Consider the following 24,512-nt stretch of genomic DNA (forward strand, 5'->3'; position numbering starts at 1 on the left):
GGACCTTATTACTGATTAATGTGTCTGTTTTTTATGACTGTGTCCATGTTTTCTTTCTGCGTGCATTTTGATGTTTGTATTTCTGTAATTTCTGTAGTTCATGGCTCATCTGTATGTAAAATAGATTTTGGCCTCTGTATGACTCCCAGATGACATAAAAGTTAATACATCTAGGGCTCCGAATCAATAAAGATATTTAACTTTACCCAGAGGCCAAATCTGAAGGGACTCGTACAGAAAACATACACATTGCATCACATACATAGTTATATATGAACTGAATCAATCAATGTGCAAGTTTATCAATAAGTCACAAGATCAGAAACCCGGTCATCTGAAGGCGCTTGATGTCTGTATCATACAGTTTTTATAAGACTAAAGGACATTAGGTAACACTACTTATCACAAGGCATGAAAGCTACAGTTGAAGTCGGAAGTTTACAAAACTCATTTTTCAACCACTCCACACATTTCTTGTTAACAAACTATAGTTTTGGCAAGTAGGTTAGGACATTTACTTTGTGCATGACACAAGTAATTTTTCCAACAATTGTTTACAGACAGATTATTTCTCTTATAATTCACCGTATCACAATTCCAATGGGTCAGAAGTTTACATACACTAAGTTGACAGTGCCTTTAAACAGCTTGGAAAATTCCAGAAAATGATGTCATGGCTTTAGAAGCTTCTGATAGGCTAATTGACATCATTTGAGTCAATTGGAGGTGTACCTGTGGATGTATTTCAAGGCCTACCTTCAAACTCAGTGCCGCTTTGCTTGACATCATGGGAAAATCAAAATAAATCAGCCAAGACCTCAGAAAATAAATTATAGTCCTCCACAAGTCTGGTTCATCCTTGGGAGCAATTTCCAAATGCCTGAAGGTACCACGTTCATCTGTACAAACAATAGTACGCAAGTATAAACACCATGGGACGATGCAGCCGTCATACCTCTCAGGAAGGAGACGCGTTCTGTCTCCTAGAGATGAACGTACTTTGGTGCGAAAAGGGCAAATCAATCCCAGAACAACAGCAAAGGACCTTGTGAAGATGCTGGAGGAAACAGCAAATAAATCATTCTCTCTACTATTATTCTGACATTTCACATTCTTAAAATAAAGTGGTGATCCTAACTGACCTAAGACAGGGAATATTTACTAGGATTAAATGTCAGGAATTGTGAAAAACTGAGTTCAAATGTATTTGGCTAAGGTGTATGTAAACTTCTGACTTCAACTGTGAAATGTCTGAAGTAAAATATAAAGTGATTTTCTAGGAAATATAAAAACGAGCTAATTCAAGGTGCTATTAGAAGCAACATTGAGTCACATTAAATCCCTCACAGTCTCCTTGTGTGCGATCTGAACATGTTCAAATCAATTTAAACTTAATGTGCAGACAAAAGGGGAATGAGCAATGCCAAAGAGGAACACAATTATTTTCTCCTCTTCATTATCAAATGATGCTATTTTCTGTGCTGTAGCCCCTTTGGGAGAACATTTACATGCAGCCTAAGAGCCATGGAGGGAATTAAGCCTTTAACTCCTTCACGGGTGATTAGTTTAATTAAGATTTTGAAGTGAGGGTGAAATAGCGAAAAAAATTATGTGGAGTTCTATAGAGTTACGGAGGAGCTCTGCAAACCAACATTCAATGGAGGTCCTGGAGAAAACACCCTTTGGATTTACTTTTTTTGAAGTGTCTTTCTTGCTAATGTGGTCCGTGACATGGTGACATTAGCCATCACTTGTTTTGCCACTTACTGCTTCTCTCATACATCTTTACAGTGTACGTTTATGGAATAGGCCTATTTATTCTTTAGGTCCCAGGCATTCTTTTTTTTGTATCCCATGTCTACCACCAACAGAGTAGTAAGCCTACAGGGGGACGCTGGAACTCTAAAACTACAACTGGGTATCTACCTACTCCACTAATCTGCTTCTCAAAAATAAGGACCTTGATCCATTGGTAGGGTCATGGGTTATTGCATTATTCACCATCTAGCTGTGTGTATGCATACTTTATGCAGATGGATTTCACATCCTTTTAAAGGAAAACACCAACCAAAAACTAACTTTTGGTATTTGTTTCATTAGTCCATTGTTGATTTAGTCCCAAAATGTTTAGCATGTCAGCGATTAAGTTTTCTATATATGTATACAGTGGCTTGCGAAAGTATTCACCCCCCTTGGTATTTTTCCTATTTTGTTGCCTTACAATCTGGAATGAAAATTGATTTTTTGGGGGTTTGTATCATTTGATTTACACAACATGCCTACCACTTTGAAGATGCAAAATATTTTTTATTGTGAAACAAACAAGAAATAAGACACAAAAACAGAAAACTTGAGCGTGCATAACTATTCATTTTTCGTTAAGCAATGGCTTTTTTCTGGCCTGTGGAGTGTATGGCTTAAAGTGGTCCTATGGACAGATACTCCAATCTCCATCTATTTTGTGAAGTGCACCAGTCCCTCCTGCAGCAAAGCACCCCCACAGCATGATGCTGCCACCCCCGTGCCTCACGGTTGGGATGATGTTCTTCGGCTTGCAAGTTCCTCCTTTTTCCTCCAAACATAACGATGGTCATTATGGCCAAACAGTTCTATTTTTGTTTCATCAGACCAGAGGACATTTCTCCAAAAAGTACGATCTTTGTCCCCATGTGCAGTTGCAAACCGTAGTCTGGCTTTTTTATGGCGGTTTTGGAGCAGTGGCTTCTTCCTTGCTGAGCGGCCTTTCAGGTTATGTCGATATAGGACTCGTTTTACTGTGGATATAGATACTTTTGTACCTGTTTCCTCCAGCATCTTCATAAGGTCCTTTGCTGTTGTTCTGGGATTGATTTGCACTTTTCGCACCAAAGTACGTTCATCTCTAGGAGACAGAACACGTCTCCTTCCTGAGCGGTATGACGGCTGCGTGGTCCCATGGTGTTTATACTTGCGTACTATTGTTTGTACAGATCAATGTGGTACCTTCAGGCGTTTGAAAATTGCTCCCAAGGATGAACCAGACTTGTGGAGGTCTACAATGTTTTTTCTGAGGTCTTGGCTGATTTATTTTGATTTTCCTATGATGTCAAGCAAAGAGGCACTGAGTTTGAAGGTAGGCCTTGAAATACATCCACAGGTAATAATAATAATAATATGCCATTTAGCAGACGCTTTTATCCAAAGCGACTTACAGTCATGCGTGCATACATTTTTGTGTATGGGTGGTCCCGGGGATCGAACCCACTACCTTGGCGTTACAAGCGCCGTGCTCTACCAGCTGAGCTACAGAGGTACACCTCCAATTGACTCAAATGATGTCAATTAGCCTATCAGAAGCTTCTAAAGCCATGACATCATTTTCTGGAATTTTCCAAGCTGTTTAAAGGCACAGTCAACTTAGTGTATGTAAACTTTTGACCCACTGGAATTGTGATACAGTGAATTATAAGTGAAATAATCTGTCTGTAAATTGTTGGAAAAATTACTTGTGTCATGCACAAAGTAGATGTCCTATCCGACTTGCCAAAACTATAGTTTGTTAACAAGAAATTTGTGGAGTGGTTGAAAAACGAGTTTTAATGACTCCAACCTAAGTGTATGTAAACTTCCGACTTCAACTGTAGCTTTCATGCCTTGTGATAAGTAGTGTTACCTAATGTCCTTTAGTCTTATAAAAACTGTATGATACAGACATCAAGCGCCTTCAGATGACCGGGTTTCTGATCTTGTGACTTATTGATATATTTGCACATTGATTGAGTCAGTTCATATATAAGTGTATGTAAACTTCCGACTTCAACTATAAATACATTTTAATTTTTTATAAATTAGCAAACATTTCTAAAAGCCCTTTTTTGCTTTGTCATTATGGGGTATTGTGTGTAGATTGATGAGGGAAAAAAACAATTCAATCAATTTTAGAATAAGGCTGTAACCTAACAAAATGTGAAAAAAGTCAAGGGGTCTGAATACTTTCCAAAGGCACTGTATAACTTTCAAAATGCAGAAATAAAGCTGTATTTCTGTATTTGGAAAGTTATAGATCTTGAAAACCTTGATTTCTGATATGCAAAACATTTTGGGACTATATCAACAATGGACTAATGAAATAAATACCAAAATATCATTTTTAGGTGGAATTTTCCTTTAACACATAGATGCAAACAGGGGTTACAGCAGCAGGCAGAAATGACCTACTAGAAGCATCTATTACACAGGTTATTGCAGGGTAACCCGCATGTTGCTACAAAAAAAAAGCTGTTCTCTCTCTTTTATAAGACTTTGCATTTATTTGATTCTTAAAAATAGTCCATAAACTTGTCTAGGAATAAAAAACACATTTATACAAAACTATCCTACATTATTCTTTACACAACTCCATTCTTGTGGCAAGATCATCGTTCCTTATCTTCTCAAAATTGTCAAGAGGAAAGTCCCTGATAGTGTTCTGATTTCAAAATGGGGTCTGTTTTAATGTCCCTTATCATAAAAATACTAGTCTACTGTATCCCAATAGAGATAGAATTAGAATTATTGATCTGGTATATTCTATTATATCATTTATATCATAAATGAAAATGCTTTCAGATGCTTTGGTGAGATGCTTTATGGTAAAAGTCAGATCAGACAATTCAAAGCTTCACAATACAGTTAACTTCACTGCAGTGCCAGGAGTAGCTGCGTAAGATGGCACATCCCAAACAGTTGGAAAACTTGGGATGTGCCATCTTAGTGAGTGAAGGATCTTGACTACAGTGAAGATATAGAGTTACAGGGCCTTTGACCCAAAGATCCACATAATTTGCAGGTTCGAGCCTGTATTTCATTTTCAATTATGTTATCCGGGTAGAAAGTACAAGTGAAATATCACTTTACATAAATTATAGGTCATAGTGATGAGTTAGAAAAAGAAATGCATTTAATAAAGCTTCAATGTCACTGTGTGATACTCTACAGTTGTTTCACTTTCTGTATTAGTAGCAAAACGACTCAATTGAGGGTAAGAAATGGAAACTCAGCAGGACCCTGTCTTTCAAAGATAATTCGTAAAAATCTAAATAACTTCACATATCTTCATTGTAAAGGGTTTAAACACTGTTTTCCATGCCTGTTCAATGAACCATAAACAATTAATGAATATGCACCTGTGGAACGGTCGTTAAGACACTAACAGCTTACAGACGGTAGGCAATTAAGGTCACAGTTATGAAAACTTAGGACACTAAAGAGGCCTTTCTACTGACTCTGAAAAACACCAAAATAAAGATGCCCAGGGTCCCTGCTCATCTGCGTGAACGTGCCTTAGGCATGCTGCAAGGAGGCATAAGGACTGCAGATGTGGCCAGGGCAATAAATTGCAATGTCCATATTGTGAGACGCCTAAGACAGCGCTACAGGGAGACAGGACAGACAGCTGATCATCCTTGCAGTGGCAGACCACGTGTAACAACACCTGCACAGGATCGGTACATCCGACCATCACACCTGCGGGACAGGTACAGGATGGCAACAACTGCCCGAGTTACACCAGGAACGCACAATCCCTCCATCAGTGCTCAGACTGTCCGCAATAGGCTGAGAGAGGCTGGACTGAGGGCTTGTAGGCCTGTTGTAAGGCAGGTCCTCACCAGACATCACTGGCAACAACGTCGCCTATGGGCACAAACCCACCTTCGCTGGACCAGACAGGACTGGCAAAAAGTGCTCTTCACTGACGAGTCGTGGTTTTGTCTCACCAGGGGTGATGGTCGGATTCGCGTATATCGTCAAAGGAATGAGCGTTACACCGAGGCCTGTACTCTGGAGTGGGATCGATTTGGCGGGGGAGGGTCCGTCATGGTCTGGGGCGGTGTCACAGCATCATCGGACTGAGCTTGTTGTCATTGTAGGCAATCTCAACGCTGTGCGTTACAGGGAAGACATCCTCCTCCCTCATGTTGTACCCTTCCTGCAGGCTCATCCTGACATGACCCTCCAGCATGACAATGCCACCAGCCATACTGCTTGTTCTGTGCGTGATTTCCTGCAAGACAGGAATGTCAGTGTTCTGCCATGGCCAGCGAAGAGCCCGGATCTCAATCCCATTGAGCACGTCTGGGTCCTGTTGGATCGGAGGTTGAGGGCTAGGGCCATTCCCCCCAGAAATGTCTGGGAACTTACAGGTGCCTTGGTGGAAGAGTGGGGTAACATCTCACAGCAAGAACTGGCAAATCTGGTGCAGTCCATGAGGAGGAGATGCACTGCAGTACTTAATGCAGCTGGTGGCCACACCAGATACTGACGGTCCCCTTTTTTCAGGGACACATTATTCAATTTCTGTTAGTCACATGTTTGTGGAACTTGTTCAGTTTATGTCTCAGTTGTTGAATCTTGTTATGTTCATACAAATATTTACACATGTTAAGTTTGCTGAAAATTGTTGACAGTGACAGGATGTTTCTTTTTTTTGCTGAGTTTAGATATGATCACTGTTCAATTTCATTTCACAGACCAGTCTGTTAAACTGTAGTGCCACCTGCTGGTCAATATGGAACAATGCATAAAACAAAACAGAGGAAATGGTACAGAGCCACCAGTTATCCATCTCTGAGAAGACTGAAGTTATCCAACAAACACTTCGAAGCATGTTCCAGATACCGGTTGTAACATTTTAAAAGACAGTTTTCATAGTTTTTTAATCAAAGCAAGCAAAGTCCACACAAAGTCATTCATGGCTCGGTCAAGTGCCCTTAACTGTGAGAGCAGTAGCGAAACAACGGGTAGATAGATCTATAAACCCGTCAAATCATGGTAAATGGGATTATTTCATCATTTGGTGCATACGTGTTCACCTATACAATCTTGCAAAGAGATGCTAAGCTAAAAGGGACGATGTGTTTATAGTTTATATATAGGCAGTCTACATCCCAAAGCATTCAGATACACTTAAAACAGCAGGCCTCTTCCTACAATAACTTAAGGTGTTGTAGAGGTATTGGGGCTGGTAAGTAAAGAGGTTGTCTGAGGGGGTTTCAATTCTGAAACTCAAAACTGTGTGGTGTATTTTGTCCACCCAATTAGCCATGCTGGAAAATTCATTGTACAAGATGTACTCTCCTCTCAAAAACTGACCATGGATCAGTGTACATAAACATTATTTTAATGCTAAAATTGGAGTGTGTGTGATATATATATCCATCTATCTATGTCGCTCAACATGGTTAAACTCATCAAATTGTTGTTAGACCCACTAAAGTAATTTAAAACCTGGGCAAGAGCATCCGATACATTCGGGACATATCAGAACTTGAGATCCACAACCTTAACTCTAATTTCAGTGGAAATCCCCCATTGACATCAATGCAAAATGTAGGCACAATTTAAAAGTCAGCTTTGGCATCTCAAGTTTAGTTTGGGCCCTTACTGAATAGCAGGCAGAGAGGACTTTCCTATAACACTCTTCAACCCTGAGAGATGACTGTTAACCCAGGAGTTGTCCATCACATTTTCATTCAGTTTGGGAGAACACAAACTTAAAGGTATCACGGCACAGTAACTGTAGTAGAAACAAGTGTCGGGACATGAGAAATAGTCATTGTCAGAAGGCCACAGCAAGCTAATTTGACACCCTTATTCCTGTCTGTCTCCGGCTTTGGGGAGTGGGGCTACTAGTGATTAAAGCCAAAGGGGCCTTGAAATGGTAGGAGGTTATTCTTTGTATCGACATCAGCGGGGGGAGAGTTGTGACTTTTGCAACAGTAAACCTATAAATCACCGCTGCACTATGGACGTGGCACCGACCACAACAACCACCAACCACAGAGGACAAAGCTAACGTGGTGCCATGAAAGTCAAAACACTGCAATTCACAACTTTGAAACAATTCATTATTACATTGTGAATGATGAGCCCAATACATGCTGGGAATGACTGTTGCCAACTACATGCCCTGTCATTTGTCCTGTAAGATGATTATTTTCAAATAGGCATTCTTAAATACCATTCCCATTGCAGTGGAGCCCATGGTGGTGGGTGGTAGGATGGAAGAGTGAGACTTGAGGGTGACTTTTGAGACCTGAAGGAGTTGAACAAAACAAACAGCGTTCTCTCCACAGACCTGTCCTCTGGCACCATGGATGGACATGTCTTATAAACCTTGGATTTGAGTCTTGGGCATCTTATGATATGCTGTTGGCAACATGATAATGTATTTCCCACACCATTGACGTGTCTCAGACGCCATAGATATCAGAGACTGAGTGCCCCGTTTCTCCCAGGTAGCATTTACATTCTTCAGGCAGGCAACCTTAGAGTCACAGGCTGAGCAGGTCCCATTGCCGCTCCTCAACCAACCTCCTGTGACGCACCTCCTTATATTCAGCTCCTCGCTTCGCTACTTGTTTTAAAAAAACATGATTGAGGGAAAAAAACTACTGAAACGGCAGAAAGAGTAAGTAAATATTGTACAAAAACAAAACAGGAAAATTAGAAGGGGAAAAACTTAAAGACCTATGAAAACGCTGACAGGCTGACCCGTCGCCTGAGTTCGTGTGTCCATTTCTCCTTCCATCAGTGACATCAGTCTGTCTGATGTTATAAGATGACCTCGGTGTGGGAGGGCGCCGACTCCACCAGCGTCACCAGCTCTTCCGTCTTGATGATGATGGCTCCCTCCTGGAGCACCACCTCCTCGCCGCCCGACGTCTCCACCTGCACCCCCTCCTCCTGCACCTCCTCCTGCACCTCCTCCTCCTCCTCCTCGCCCCCAACCACTTCCTCCTGCTCGGAGGTGCCGTTGGTATGGCTGTACGACATGGCCTCCAGCTTCATACGGTACTGCTCTGCTTCCTGCTCTTTGCACATCAGCTGCTGCCGGTACTCCTGGGCTTTCCGGTTGGCCTCCTGCAGCTGCCTCTGTAACTGCTCCTAGACAGATGGATGAGAAATGGATGGAGAGGAGGAAGGACAGAAAGGTTAGACTGCAGGTCACACACTTGCACCCCACTTGTGCCAACTGCACAGTATCAAAGTACCAAATAATCTAAAGGGTTTGTTTTCTAATTTAAGCCCCCCAAAAATGTCACAGCAGCTTCTAGAATCTCTAGAGCAATATTCAATACAAAATATATGAACATAACATTTTGCTTGAGTCAGAAACCAGTTAAATGGCAGAAGCATATCAGTTCAATGTGTTGCACAAGAGAAAAGTGATCTAAAATGTGCCCCCCCGACCGTGTCTCCAGACTCCATGTGGTTGGCCAAGGCCTCCAGCTTCCTCTTGCGGGAAGGCGGGGGCTGGGGTTCCTCCTCAACCACCTCTGTCACCTGATTGGCTGGCATCGCCAACACTGCAAATCAACAGACAACAACAGCTCAGAGCCTGGAGAAACATACAGTATCGAAAGTGACTATAGGTTACTTATTAAACTACATAAATTATGAAGTAGTACACATATTGTTCTACAAAGCAACTAGCACAAAACAAATCTGCCAGAAAGCTAAAAACTGTTGTCTACAAACACAAGGTTCACACTGTCACAACAATAAGGTTTCTTGTAGGACAGGGTTTCCCAAACTTGGTCCTGGAGCCACCCCTAGGTGCACATTTAGTTTTTTGCACTAGCACTACACAGCTAATTCAAATAACCAACTCATCGTCAAGCTTTGATGATTTGAATCAGCTGTGTAGTGCTAGGGCAAAAACCAAAACGTGCACCCAGGGAGGTGCCCAAGACCGAGTTTGGGAAACCCTATTGTAGGGTAAGTGGACATTCCACCATATGGCTAAACGTCTCTACTACTTTAATGCTGTGTTCATAACAAAGTGGGAAGGTGGTAATTACCAGTTGTGAAGTCACAAATACCAGTTAGATGCATTTACATTATTTGAACTCGTTAAGAAACGCAGATTGGCTAATGGCCAACAAGCTACATCAACCATATTAATAGATTGTTTTTTATAAATAATGTTTTGTTGTTGCATTTAACTTCTGAAAATGCTTTTATCAAAGTAATTTCCTTAGTAGGTGACGTCAGAGTTCAGCATGTACGAGAAGTCAGAGCTCAGGGATGATAGACGAGTTTCCCACTAGAAATTACCAGTTGGAGGGGGCGATAGTGGATTTTCCCAGTCGTATGTGGTAAATACCACCTTCCCACTTGGTTATGAATGCAGCATTAGAAAACCAAGTGCTGGTTTCCCAGCCCCAGAGAAAGCCTACTCCTAGACTCAAAAGAGCTTTCAATTGAGATTCTCCACTGAGCATGCTTTTTCAGTCCACGAGTAGGGTCCAGGAAACTGTTCGCAAATGGATAGGGGCTATAGGAAGTGGCTACAGGCTGAAATAGAGCACCGTTAAGTGACTAAAAGTGAGAAGTTCTCTTACTCGGTTGTCCGTGCTGCATGGTGACAAAGAACGGCTGACCAAGCCCTCCAGTCTGCAGGTTGCCGTGTTGGTCGGTGACTATGGTGATAACCCTTTGACCTTGCTCGTTCACCATGTGCTGGATGCTGCCGGGGTCCAAAGAATTGGCTGCTATGGCTTCCTCTGAGTCACCTGCTGTCAGACAAAGGGTCAAAGAGAGGGAGAAAAGGTTAACTTTTAGTGTCGACCGTCATTCTTATATTAGGAAATAGTTCATGTTTAAGCCTATACAGTTGAAGTTGGAAGTTTACATACACCTTAGCCAAATACATTTAAAAACTCTGTTTTTCACAATTCCTGACATTTAATCCTAGTAAAAATTCCCTGTTTTAGGTCAGTTAGGATCACCACTTTATTTTAAGAATGTGAAATGTCAGAATAATAGTAGAGAGAATGATTTATTTCAGCTTTTATTTCTTTCATCACATTCCCAGTGGGTCAGAAGTTCACATACACTCAAATTAGTATTTGGTAGCATTGCCTTTAAATTGTTAAACTTGGGTCAAACGTTTCGGGTAGCCTTCCACAACAAGTTGGGTGAATTTTGACAGAGCTGGTGTAAACTGAGTCAGGTTTGTAGGCCTCCTTGCTCGCACACGCTTTTTCAGTTCTGCCCAAAAATGTTCTATAGGATTGAGGTCAGGGCTTTGTTATGGCCACTCCAATACCTTGACTGTTGTCCTTAAGCCATTTTGCCACAACTTTGGCGAGTGGCGCAGTGGTCTAAGGCACTGCATCGCAGTGCTAGCTGTGCCACTAGAGATCCTGGTTCGAATCCAGGCTCCGTCGTAGCCGGCCGCGACCGGGAGACCCATGGGGCGGCGCACAATTGGCCCAGCGTCGTCCAGGGTAGGGGAGGGAATGGCCGGCAGGGATGTAGCTCAGTTGGTAGAGCATGGCGTTTGCAACGCCAGGGTTGTGGGTTCGATTCCCACGGGGGGCCAGTATGAAAAAATATATATAATAATAATGTATGCACTCACTAACTGTAAGTTGCTCTGGATAAGAGTGTCTGCTAAATGACTAAAAAAAAATAAAAAATATGCTTGGGGTCATTGTCCATTTGGAAGACCCATTTGCGACCAAGCTTTAACTTCCTGACTGATGTCTTGAGATGTTGCTTCAATATATCCACATAATTTTCCTTCCTCATGATGCCATCTATTTTGTGAAGTGCACCAGTCCCTCCTGCAGCAAAGCACCCCCACAGCATGATGCTTCCACCCCCGTGCTTCACGGTTGGGATGGTGTTCTTCGGCTTGTAAGAGACCCCCTTTTTCCTCCAAACATAACGATGGTCATTATGGCCAAACAGTTCTATTTTTGTTTTATCAGACCAGAGGACATTTCTCCAAAAAGTAAGATCTTTGTATGACGGCTGCGTGGTCCCATGGTGTTTATACTTGTGTACTATTGTTTGTGCAAATTAACGTGGTACCTTCAGGCGTTTGAAAATTGCTCCCAAGGATGAACCAGACTTGTGGAGGTCTACAATTGTTTTTCTGAGGTCTTGGCTGATTTATTTTGATTTTCCCATGATGTCAAGCAAAGAGGTACTGCGTTTGAAGGTAGGCCTTGAAATACATCCACAGGTACACCTCCAATTGACTCAAATGATGTCAATTAGCCTATCAGAAGCTTCTAAAGCCATGACATCATTTTCTGGAATTTTCCAAGCTGTTTAAAGGTACAGTCAACTTAGTGTATGTAAACTTCTGACTCACTGGAAATGTGATAGAGGGAATTATAAGTGAAATAATCTGTCTGTAAACATTTGTTGGAAAAATTACTTGTGTCATGCACAAAGTAGATGTCCTAACCGACTTGCCAAAACTATCGTTAGTTAACAAGAAATTTGTGGAGTGGTTGAAAAACGAGTTTTAATGACTCCAACCTAAGTACCGGTATGTAAACTTCCGAATTCAACTGTATACATATTTTGGACTGTACTTTGTGGCAGTCAAAGTGTTGGCTCAATCTTCTCATTTAAATAAGCATTACATACAGTAGTAACATGTTAAAGTGCAAAGGATTTCAAGCTTTGAGAAAGTATTTACATCTGATCGGTGAGAATCAATGTTTATTTTCTGCATGACCTTTGATTCCCACATCTCTCACATTGTGGTGGTCACTACCCCGTTGTGTGGGACCACACAGCATCAGAAGACCTTACCATCTTATGAGATCAGAGTGATAAAGGCCAGGGACTAGGCACTAGACTAGAGGAAACAAAGAAGCGTGGAGCATATTGCTCTGAGGCAGGGGGATCCTTGAACTCAGATGCAGCTGTTAACTGGAGAGACCAGCTGGGTTTTTTTCCCCACCAAACTGGGTGGCCTTTTCTTTCCATAACCAGTGGAGGCTGCTGAGGGGAGGACGGCTCATAATAATGGCTGGAGCGGCGCGAATGGTATCAAACATGGCTTTATTTGATACCATTCCACTGATTCCGCTCCAGTTATTACCGCAAGCCCGTCCTCCACAATTAAAGGTGCCACCAACCTCCTGTGTTTATAACAGCCACAAAGCCTTTGTCAGAAGACCAGTCATTTTAAATAGTATGTTCCCTAGCCTAACTGAAGGAGGTTTGGTGTGTGTGTGTGTTATATATATATATACAGTAGCTACCAGAGTTGATGTTGTTGAGGAGGTCGGCCAGGTTGACCACGCCCCCCTGGAGCCTACCAGAGTTGGCCTTGGCAGCGTTGTTGAGGAGGTCCGCTAGGTTCACCACGCCCCCCTGGAGCCCTGGGATGCCCTGGATGATAAACTGAGGCTGGGCCGAGCTCCCAGTCATGCCAGCCTCTGCGTTCATGTTCACCTGGTTCTGCATTCCCTCCTATAGATAAACACATTGTCAACAACACTATCAGAGCATACATACAAGACCACAGACAGGGGAGACTGCCAGGATACAGATCATCAGAGTTACTACAAACAAAGGAGAGAACAGTTGTGTAAAGTGCTGCATTGAAATAAGAAGCAATGCAAAAACATCTGTATCTGGATAATTATGTAAATGCATTGTAATCCTAAAGGAGCATAATGTCAAAGAAGTTCAAAATAAGAAATGCACATTTTTGGAGCAAATCCTTAGGTACATTTTTCTTTTTTGGAGTCTATAATAGTACATGGAAACCTTCTTTCAATAAGATTCCACATACAACTTAAGGTCTCACCTGTAGTAGGAGCATTAGGTCTGCATTCTGGATGTCTCCTGCGATGTCAAATGGCGTCTTATCGAATTTACTGAGAGCGTGAACATCGGCACCATGTTTGACGAGCGTCTCTGCTACCCTTTGGTGGCCGTTCTGGGCGGCCCAGTGGAGAGCAGTCATCTTCAGCATGTCTTTGGCATTAATGTCTGCTCCACTCTGTAGAGAGTGACCCAGGAGAAATGAGGGGGACAGGGTAAGACACTTGGCAGATCTGGCAGTTTTTCTGCTTTCTTCGCACATGTATCCATGTTTTCTAGTGTACTTAGATTTAATAAATGTTGGTCAGAGAAAGACTAGGACTCCGCATCTGAAAATGGCCTCTGGTCAAAAGTAGTTCACTATATTAGGAATAGGGTGCCAGGTCAGACCCAACCTAGGTTTCAGGCCTAAACACACAATGAACAGCTAAAACCTTAGATAAGAGACGTGTGTACCCTGACTAATAGATCCACGATGACAATGTGGCCCTCTGAAGCAGCCATGTGCAGGGGAGTCCTGTCCACTTTGGTTCGGGCGTCCCTGCTGACCCCTGCCCTGAGCAGCACCTCGGCGGTGGAATAGTGTCCGTGTTGGGCGGCCAGATGCAATGGGGATGTGCCCAGCTGCTCAGAGTGCCAAAGAGAAAAAGGGACAAAGAGTCAAAACACCATACAGTTGAACTGGACTGGCACTTCAGACAACTTTTTACTTATGATCTTCCATATATTTTTTTGCATAACACAAACCAGCCAAAACCCTGGGTTGGGTAAAACTAGTTAAACTGAAGCAGATAATGAACATTTCCCAGATAGAGAAGTTAAGAGAGGAATCATTACCCAGTCTGTGGTGAAGGGAGCCCCGTTGGCCATGAGTGTCCTGACTTCATCGTCCTGGCCTTTCCGTGCAGCCTCAAGTAGTCGCTTCCCCAAATCCACCAGCGACATCTGAGACAACACAATTACAAAGCTTGCAGCATTTGGCCCTATGTGATTGTACACGTATGCAACTGTTGCAGTGCTGTTACATACACAATATTAGGTGGTTGTGAAGTTACCAGTTCACACAATGTAGGCCTTCCTACCTGTTACAGCTCATATAGTGTACACATAAATAGGGCCCTGTGTTTTGGTTAATTGTGTCACATGACCTGGATTTTAACCTTTATTTAAAGCATTTTCATCAAATTGTCCCCTTTTCTTTTTATGTCAGATGGTCCAGCATCATCCTCAGACAATTGCTTTCATTCTTGGTCCAATTCTCATTTCTGAAAAAAGCTTAAACTATAGGTTAAAATCCAGGTCATATGACATGATTAACCAAAACACAGGGCCCTACTTGATAAAGTATGTACTTTTATGCCAGCTTTGGAAACTCAATAATGGGTTAGGGTTCTCATGCATTTTTGTCTAGCTTAATCAAATGAGAGGACACTGCCCTGTACATATTTTTACAAATGAACATAGCTAGATGTGTTTTAATCCCATTTCAGATTTTACATACATAAAGTTACGTTATTAGCTATGCTAGATTAATTTTGTTTAACAACAGCAATCATGGAAGTATTCTAGTAGTAATGGAATTTACAACTTTGGCTCATGACATACGCTGCTGCTCTTACTGTTTATCATCGATCCTGTTTCCTAGTCACTTTCCCCCTACCTATATGTACATATCTAACTCAATTACCTCGTACCACTGCACATGGACTCGGTAGTGGTACCCCCTGTATATAGCCGAGTTATCTGGTAACTCATTGTGTATTTATTCCTCGTGTTAGTATTTTTCTCTCTGCACTGTTGTTTACGAAGCATGTGACAAATAAAATGTGGTTTGATTTATAACTTCGAGTTAGTAATGTGAGAAATCAATCGTGAAATAGACCAAAAAACACACGGCAACAAAGGGGCACGCTTTCGTTCTGTGGAGTGTCTGGGCGACAGGACTCTGTAAACGACACTGGTTTATATTGTTGCTGCATAGACTCGCGCAATATAGGCGAATGAGTCGATCCAATCCGGATACATGCTTATCAGACGTCCTATTTGAGCACAACACAATTAATGTTATAAAGTAATGAAGTTAGTGGTTATGTTACAGATATAACGTACATCACTCGACACCTTTTGCTATCACTCAATGTTGATATAATAAGTGATGGTAGTTTTCCATAAGGTCCAACAGGGAATAATAGGCTTGGTATACTGTTGAAAATCGTGTTGATCGGAATCATGCATCGGTAAACAATCATGCAGTGTTTTGCTTGACACAAAGTAACATGTTAGTAAAATGTGAACAGCTTGATGTGCACTTTGTTTTTGTTTGTTACATTGTAGCTAGCTAGTTGGTTTATTATTGCTACATCATGAAAGCCCACTATAACATGAGGCTCTCATTGCAAAAGCGTGATGATGATGGAGACGATGAGTAGCCATCTTATGCGCCTCGGTGGTGAAAACGAACAAGAGGCGGCCATGTGTTACATTATCCGTTAAATCATTCACCCACATTATTTAACAACCACGACATTTAAATACATGACAGGAAACTCTTTGATATTAAGTTGTTGGTTTTCCGGGGGAAGTCAGAAATTCCTATTTTACACGAAGAGAAAAAACTACTTCCACATCCGGTTAACAGCATTCTTTCTCGCACGCCTCATCAAATGGTTTCGCGCAATTTTTCAGATTTTAACGTTCGATTAATTTATAATTGCTTGTTTATCAAAGACGTGAGACGCCATCACCTTTACCGTGCGAGTATTTATACCATCTCATATTAGCCTGATGGGGCCAAGTTTGTTATCTAACCAACCATGTAGCTAGCTAGCTAACGTTAGCAAGCAATAACTAAATCTACATTAGCTAGCTAGCTAGCTACGTTAAGAACACGCACTTCTAAGAAATGTGAAAGTTCTACAAACTGTTTGGTGCGTGTGATTAATGTGGATTTTCGCACAATGTGCCAGCTTCGAAACTACCACGTTGCTGTGTTACTCGGTCTCGTAACTAGCCAGAGCTAAGGCTCCACATAGTTAGCTAGCTAATGCCTGACTAACTTTAATAACAGCTAACGTTAGCTGGAGGCGGAATCCCGAATGGACGCATGCTAACGTTGTGTAGTTCTTACCTCGATAAGGCTTCAAATAAATGCTCTTAGGCTGCAGACATAAGTACATTGACTATACCCAATTGTTTTTCTATTCTCCTTACCTTAGTTAATGAAAATAAATAATATTTTTGTATTTAAACGAATACAAAGATGGCGGCTACTCGACACCGGAGGTGGAAACCGAGCCTTTTGAACCCTCTTGTGGGCGGACGCATGAAAAAGTAGCAAGCCCAGATCCAATATAAGCCTTTTCTCCTTCAATGCCCACCTTAACACATTATGGTAAAAAGGCGATACTGAATTTACAATGTACAAAAATATAAACTCAACATGTAAAGTGTTGGTTTCATGAGCTGAAATAAAAGATCCCAGACATTTTCCATACACACAAAAAGCTTATTTCGCACAAATTTGTTTACATCCCTGTTAGTGAGCGTTTCTCATTTGCCAAGATAATCTATCCACCTGACAGGTATGGCATATAAAGCAACTGATTAAACGGCATGATCATTACACAGGTGCACCTTGTGCTGGGGACAATAAAAGGTCACTCTAAAATGTGCAGTTTTGTCACAATGTTTTGAGGGAGCGTGCAGTTGGGATCTACCATAAGCCGCCTCCGTTGTTTTAGAGAATTTGTCAGTATGTCCAACCGGCCTCACAACCACAGACCACATATACGGCGTTGTGTGTGCGAGTTGGTTTGCTGATGTCAATGTTGTGAACAGAGTGCCCCATGGTGGTGGTGGGGTTATGGTATGGGCAGGCATAAGCTACGGACAATTAACAAAATTGCATTTTATTGATGGCAATCTGAATGCACAGAAATACCAGAATTAATTCCTGAGGCCCATTTTTTAAAGGTATATGTGACCACAGATGCATATCTGTATTCCCAGTCGTGAAATCCATAAATTAGGGCCTAATGAATTTATTTCAATTGACTGATTTCCTCATATGAACTGTAACTTTGAAATTGTTGCATGTTGCGTTTATATTTTTGTTCAGTATATATCAGCGCCCATGATGAGACCTGCACCCCTTCCCCAGACTATAATATATAGGGTTTCAAAGCATGTTTGCGAGGGAAAATTCTGTTAAATGTGCACTTTGAGCAGCACTCTTTATTCGCAGGCAGCTAGGCCTATTTCCATTGGATTTTTTGTTTTACTCTCTAGGATACTTACTCAGACATTTGACATAGTTTCTGACTGATTAATAGCCCATTTTTGTGATCTAATAGGCTGTTTTTTTCAATATACTAGCTGCTAGTAGCCTAGGCCAGTGGTTCCCAAACTGTGGGGCGCATCCCCCCCCAGGGGTCGGCCGGTGGGAAAGGGGGCGATGTTGGCTAGCAAAGCTCATGCGTAGAAACACGTTGACGGGTCTAATGGCCATCAAATCAAAGGCATTCCTTTGATATAAAGTTGTTTAAAAAATAAAAATAAAATCACCTTCACGAGGTTGGAGTAATAACATGTTCAACTACTTAAGACATTGGCTCGAATCTAGGTTGTGCCTTTAGATTTTGAGAAGGAATACTTTTTCACTTCTCATTGACTTCTCAAACCCCGGCCTGGTCTGTTTCGCAAGCGTTCCCGGAAGTCTCTAGATGTTGCGCATCTGGGTTTAGAAACTCTGTGGTGTAATGACACTTGCCTAGGTAGGCCTGTTAAGATCCCCCAAAATGGTTAACAGGTCTGGTCTGCCTACTGGCTGGGAAACCTGGGTTCGAGACCTGCAAGGGATGTTGCAATGTCACCGTTCGCAATAATCGCTACTGTGAAATAGCTGTAGGCTATTCCTTTATGATTCATTGTACAAATGCAGTAAACCAATGCAATTAACTAAATACTGGTATTTCAATATCTACAGTTATACAGTAACTACTGTCCGATGTGTCAGTGTAAGTAAATAGGCTACAATGAATACTAATGTGCAGTGAATCTAGGTATTTTAATCAAAGTGTAATGTACTGTCATAGGCAGAGCTTTTCATTCACAGAGGCTACTATTGTACGAAACCAGTAGCATTGTTGTATACCAAATCCCCCAAAGGAAGCTGTTGAAGTATTATTCCAATAAGAATCCTGGAAAAGCTATTCGTTTTGGATAAGTCACCATATATTTTATTGGCTGTCTGAAGGACAAAACAGGAGTCCATAGCCTACTCTGGCTGTTGATGTTTAAGAAGCTTATAAAAGATTGAACTCACATTATTTTTTAACACCTCCCGTACACATAAACTGTCAATTTTATGCATACAAGGTGCATGGTCGTTTTTACACTGAAGCCGGTTTGACGAGACATCTCGCCCACGACATGTTTTTGTAAGTGAAATGTGACGTTAGCTTCTCCATTTATTTCAAAAGAAGTAAATAGTGATTAATGCTTATATCTCTTCAAAAAATGCTGCATGTTTAAGCCCTTTAGTTTGAGATTATTTCTCACAGTAAACAAAGTGGATTGATATGCACAGGATATCTTCATCTTCATTTATTTCAGAAAAGTCAGACCAAGAATGATGAGTCACATTTGGGAATTTACTGCTCATTGCACGATCTCACAAAAAGTCAGCGTTACGATTAAAAGTATCCTAAGTTAGAACTTGACCTACCGTACTTTCAAGACCACGTGCAACGTCAGTCTGACACAATTAAAAACATTTAGTTCCCTTTCATTAAACATTTCAATCCATTATTTCCTTGACATTCAAATTAAACAAACATCGGACAGTACAGTAGTCTGCAGAAAATAAAAAAAACAGTTGACCAGCTCTGCATTTGCACAACTTGCATTGTGGAATCTAACATTTACCCTTAGTCATTGCACTCAGTTGAGGCCTACTCAGAGCAGACTGAAAGCAGCATACTAAAGAAATACAAATTAATTGGGTGGGTTTGAGCCAGTCAGTTCAGTGTCTGAAACAAATCAGAAGGCAACCAATACAAAGCGCAAAAGACAGTCATGTTTGTGGCTCCCTAAGAGCTTGTACAATATCTGTTCTGTGTGGAGGTGCTTTGCTTTACTTTCGCCTACTTATACATACTACACGCAGACACTCCAAGGCTCAGGTAGGCACTACTCTTCAAGGTTGTTTTAGGTCAAGGGAAATCATTTTCCCTAAGTTCAAATGAGGCAGCACTTTGCATTTGTTAGTGTTCAGAAATATGATGTGGCATACTCAAGTTACCATACAAATTATGAATGCGTAAATCCTTAATGTGAGGCAGGAGCCTTGCAGTCAGTGTGCAATGGAACTATTTATATTAATTTAAAGGCTGACCTTGTTGCCATTTCTACCTAGTTATGTTCGTTGACATTAGCCATCGAGTCATGTAGCCCGCATGTGGAGAAAACCTAAGCAGAAGTGCCTATACTGTCATTCACAGTGCCAGTCACCTGCAAGTTAAAACATTTACCTCTCATCCTTTCAGTATTATTCTGAGGTTATACACAAAAAAAGCACAGTACAGACATACAGATTCAGTACTTCTTCTTGGGTGGACCAGAAACTTGACAAAAGCCATGGTTATCCAGATAGGGTGAGTGTGAGGAGAAGGAGGTTCTTATGACTGGGAGGATGAGATGGGATGGTCCTCACAGAAGCAGGTTGAAGTCAAGGAGGTCAATGCTGGGGATAGGCTCTCTCCAGTAGTTGAAGGTGGTGTACTCTAACAATTCGGCCTCTTGCTGCTTCCTTTGCTTGGCTAGGGCGGCATTATGTTTCTTGGTGGCCTTCTTGCTCTTCTTGGTTGGCTTGCTTTTGGTCACACCCAGGTCTTCCAGCTCGGACAGGTCCGGGGCGGAGATGGGCTGTCTCCAGTAGAGGAAGGAGTCATACTCGCTGTTTGATTTCACCAGCATTTTTATCTGAATGTAAAAGAGGAATGAGGCCAAATTAAAATGTGATTTGGGACCATAGTTTGAAATAGATTAGACATACATCCTGCTCTCATCTTAGTCCCTACATATATTTCAACTCCACTTAGCAACCCAGTACTATGTCCCTATAATTTTGAATGGCTCCCTGATCTTTTTTCATTTATTCCAAAGGGCCCCTATACTGTAGATGCCATGGGTAGGAGATAACCTGAAAGTTTTGGCTTGACTGGCTAAAATAAGTCTATGCCATTACATAAGAACAAATGGGCACAGGATTAAAGTAGCTTTTTCTTGAGATGCAGATTTAGGTCAATCCTTGTTGCTCATTTGGACCTAAGTGTTTGCAAACTTAGGTTACATAAGCTTTCTGGTGATAGTGTTCTTTGTTCTAAAACCTAAGTGCAAGTTCTAGGCCTAGATTGCAATACTGTGGAGTCGCACATTTGTGAACATAACCTGATTAGGCATTCCTTGTAATCTGAACTAATCTTGAAATGTTTGTGTGATGTGCATAATACTTTTTGAACATTACTAAGTTAATTGTGACCACATAATTATAGGTTCCCCAAGTGTAAGAGGGCATACAAGGGAACATTTATGCTATTTTAAATATCGTATTTTTAGGCTTTGGGGCACCCTCAACATTCCATTTCCAGTAATAGGGTTGCATAAGGCTACCTGTTTACAACTGCACAACATATCGGAAAGCAAATGTGAATGGTCCTGTATGTGTGAATGTGAATTTCCTAAACCAAATGATAAACACAAAAAGCCTAATGTCGTTTTACAATAACAAGGCTACACACTGCTCTCACAAGTCTGGCTGTGGTTAAACATTTTTAACACTCAAAATGATGTAAAATGCACATAGTGGAAATGGACGACAGAGACAAGATCCTGTTGTTAAAATGCAATTACTGTAGCATGAAATCAACTGTTAAAATGCAAGTACTGTCGCATGAAATCAACATTTCGGGTACAGATGTCCCCACCCTGTCAGGAGGTTGACATATTAAATGAGGTAAGGAAGATAGGCTATCGGTGGATAAAGGTCCCGGTTTCAAGATGCTCTAGAAAATTGATTTAAAAAATCCCTTTAACCAATCGTTCTTATTCATTAGGTCATGTTTTTATGTAGAACTGTCAAATACTGATTAAGAGCATCAACGGTCCTCAATACCACACCCATTTATATCATATCAAGAGAGTAGGCAACAGAGAAAATTCACCATATGACGTAGACATATAAAAGCCTCATTGATGCCTATGTTGGTGCAGTGGTTGACGCCCATGGGGCTTGAGAAATGACCGGCGATTTCGATTGGGACATCTAGCTATTCTTTAATCATATAAATATAGATTCACTAATGACATGCCCTTTTTTGACGGCATGTCATCTGTGCGAACGATGGAGACTATTCCAGAAACTGGGTCATGCACTCCTAAATATATCTGAGATAATGTGCCAAGAATTTACATAAAAGAAAACATGGCAAAGCATTATATAGACACCATTGACATTCAATTCGTAAGTTATCCGTTTTTAATTGTGTGCATTTATATATGTTATTTAAAATAAGCTATCCGGCCTTGCCAGCTTAATGGACAAAATAAGGTTATAGGCTTTTGTAGTTTGTTCTTTCTTATGCCTATTGGGAAATATGAAAATGGTTAATACTAACATTACTATTACAGGCTATAAAAAATAAAATAACTTTCAGTATTGTTAGTTTAGGTTACATGTAATTTTGTATCCACTATCCAGCACAGGTGCACTGAATGCAACATATCACTAATTTAGGTCGCCGACAAACTATGAAAATGCTATGAAAAACACAAGTTTATATTTCAACAATGCAATGAAAATAAAATCTTACGTCTTGAGAAATGGTTCTTCTGACACGGCTCCTCTTTGTTTGTCGATGGGTACGCTCCACTGAGGTATAATAAGAATGGCAAGCTCGTGCTATGTGGCGACGCTTTAAAATCCTAGCGCACAAGCCAGTTTTTTCAGGACAGCCACTCCCACACTGACGATATACTGCGCGTGCATTGAGTTTTTGTAACTTAAAATCAAATAGGCCTACTGTTTTATTAACTAATTATTGTGCATTAAAAAAATGTGGCTTGCTATTCAATTATGGAGAGAAAAAAACTGTACATTTTGCAATAATCTACCAATAAAGATAAAGGCTATAACGATCATGTACTAATAAAAATGTGATGTAATATAATAATAGGCTAATAATGTTCGACAATTAACTGAAAATATATCATCTGATATTATGCAGAGCCTAAATAGCCACACCTTGGGTCCATGTTCAGTCCAATACATACAGCATTTTCATTAGAAAATGCAAGCTAAACTAAAGAGCAGGGCTACCACAGAGCTATCATAGACAACCCTGATGCTACTGCCGAAGACAGGAATAAGTACAAGAAGGCCCGCTATGACCTCCGCAGAGTCAAACGAGCGAAAGGACAACATAGGAATAAGGTGGAATCATATTACACAGGCTCCGACGCCCGCCGCATGTGGCAGGGGCTACAGTCCATTACGGATTACAAAGGAATACCAGTGGCCACCAGTCATTCAGGGCAGATAGGGCATTAATACGTGTCACATATCAGTTTGCAAACAATGTAATACAAAATCATTGAGTTAATAAAGCCTCATACTAACGTGGTCTCTTTTCTGCTTTCTTGAGTAAGGCAGCTCCAAAATGCAGGTGTTTCAGCCTATCTCAGAGCTTTCTGTGATGGTGGGGCAGCCAGCGGAAAATGCGGAGTGTAGCCATGATTGGCTCAGTGTTCTGTCACTACGTCACCGCAAGATCTATGGGGAGAGCTTGGAAATTAAATTCCCTTGGGTGCTGCCATATAGTTACATTAGAAGTGCCCGTCCAAGAAGGCTCAAGGTCATTGGCCACAGATAAAATTATGTCTACAGTAGCTTTGATTGGACTGATCATGTCAACATCATACTTTCAAAATCTTAGCTAGCAAGCTAGCAGCATTCATCATGAATCAGGTCGACAATCTACTGGCAAATCCTTTTCAATTATTGTCATATGAAGATAAATTATAGATAAACGTATCGGTGCTCATCGACCATTGGACATAAACATTACACAACAAGTTGGAAATCGCAAATTCAACAATGAGTGGTTTGGAAGAAATCAGTGGCTAACTGCAAGCATTGCAAAGCAATCACTAGCCTGCTATTCAGCGGAGTGGATGTGTGGTCCAAATCTGGGTTTAAGGGTCTCTTTTCCAAGCTTAAAAGGATAAACATTCAACACTGGCCATGCTGTCAATCCAGCATGACTTCTGCCGCATTCAAAACAGCTGGAAACTCAGGAAAAAACGAGCTCAGACTGGGAAAATACATTTTGAATGGTCATCCAACTCGGAATTCCATGTCGGGAAATCTGGCCTCTTTCTAGAGCTCCATCCTGAAGATCACTAACGTCATGATTCAACCTTGTTTTTTTCTGAGTTCCCAGTTGTCTTGAAAGCGCCATAAATCCAGAGAATGCCAAACTTTGATGACAACATTTGCCCAAGAAGGACCGCCGCGCCCCCTTCCTGTTCAAGTGAGCACAGCACAACGAGTCCAAAAATGGATTGTATGCTTCTGCTAAATTATGTAATATACCAGGGAGATATGTATACTGTAGCTAAGAAAGTAATACTAAGTGTATGTTGTGTAGTAAGCTGTTAGTAGTAGCCTATGTGCCTCACCCTAATAATTTGGTCCCTTTTCCCCTAATAAGTTAGCCTACTGTTCTTTAGCCTACTGTTCTGACTTGGTGGTGCACATGTAGCCTATAGCCTGTTTTAAAGAAATGTCATCATCAAATATTTTAAGTGCTTTCATTGTCTGCTGCCCCCTTTATTTATCCTACGGTTCTGACATG

At 41.2% G+C, this 24,512-nt stretch overlaps 2 protein-coding genes across 8 annotated transcripts; both read right to left on the reverse strand.

Moving 5' to 3' along the window:
- Positions 1–6,655: 6,655 nt before the first annotated feature.
- LOC121586881 (GA-binding protein subunit beta-1) lies at positions 6,656–17,077 on the reverse strand. Of its 6 annotated transcripts, none has more exons than XM_041903906.1 (8): positions 16,810–17,077; positions 14,437–14,544; positions 14,056–14,223; positions 13,583–13,777; positions 13,032–13,242; positions 10,365–10,535; positions 9,211–9,326; positions 6,656–8,904 (listed from the first exon to the last, which is right to left on the reverse strand). In XM_041903906.1, exons 2-8 carry the CDS (start codon positions 14,542–14,544, stop codon positions 8,572–8,574), a joined length of 1,302 nt encoding a protein of 433 aa, XP_041759840.1. In that variant the 5' UTR covers positions 16,810–17,077; the 3' UTR covers positions 6,656–8,571. The 6 variants fall into 6 exon arrangements, with proteins under 6 accessions (XP_041759840.1, XP_041759842.1, XP_041759836.1 ...); XM_041903908.2 differs by having other exon boundaries at positions 13,089–13,242; positions 16,810–17,076; XM_041903902.1 differs by having other exon boundaries at positions 10,365–10,538; positions 16,810–17,076.
- A 2,111-nt stretch (positions 17,078–19,188) lies between these two features.
- Positions 19,189–23,319, reverse strand: LOC121586882 (protein AF1q). 2 transcript variants are annotated; one of them, XM_041903910.1, is made up of 2 exons: positions 23,276–23,319; positions 19,189–20,580 (listed from the first exon to the last, which is right to left on the reverse strand). In XM_041903910.1, the coding sequence occupies exon 2, from the start codon at positions 20,572–20,574 to the stop codon at positions 20,308–20,310; it is 267 nt and encodes an 88-aa protein (XP_041759844.1). In that variant the 5' UTR covers positions 20,575–20,580; positions 23,276–23,319; the 3' UTR covers positions 19,189–20,307. The 2 variants fall into 2 exon arrangements, with proteins under 2 accessions (XP_041759844.1, XP_041759843.1); XM_041903909.1 differs by lacking the exon at positions 23,276–23,319 and adding an exon at positions 22,470–23,023.
- Between the last annotated feature and the right edge of the window lie 1,193 nt (positions 23,320–24,512).

Source organism: Coregonus clupeaformis, chromosome 17, assembly GCF_020615455.1.
Source record: "Coregonus clupeaformis isolate EN_2021a chromosome 17, ASM2061545v1, whole genome shotgun sequence".
In the NCBI taxonomy this organism is placed as follows: domain Eukaryota; kingdom Metazoa; phylum Chordata; class Actinopteri; order Salmoniformes; family Salmonidae; genus Coregonus; species Coregonus clupeaformis.

Excerpts from the sequence above, each read along its gene's own strand:
- LOC121586881 (XM_041903902.1), bottom strand. The coding sequence starts at position 14,544 with ATGTCGCTGGTGGATTTGGGGAAGCGACTACTTGAGGCTGCACGGAAA. Across the intron at positions 13,778-14,055 it reads TCGTGGATCTATTAGTCAGG|AGTGGAGCAGACATTAATGC; the intron begins GTACACACGTCT and ends CACTCTCTACAG. Across the intron at positions 13,243-13,582 it reads ACCTAATGCTCCTACTACAG|GAGGGAATGCAGAACCAGGT; the intron begins GTGAGACCTTAA and ends GTTTATCTATAG.
- LOC121586882 (XM_041903910.1), bottom strand. The coding sequence starts at position 20,574 with ATGCTGGTGAAATCAAACAGCGAGTATGACTCCTTCCTCTACTGGAGA.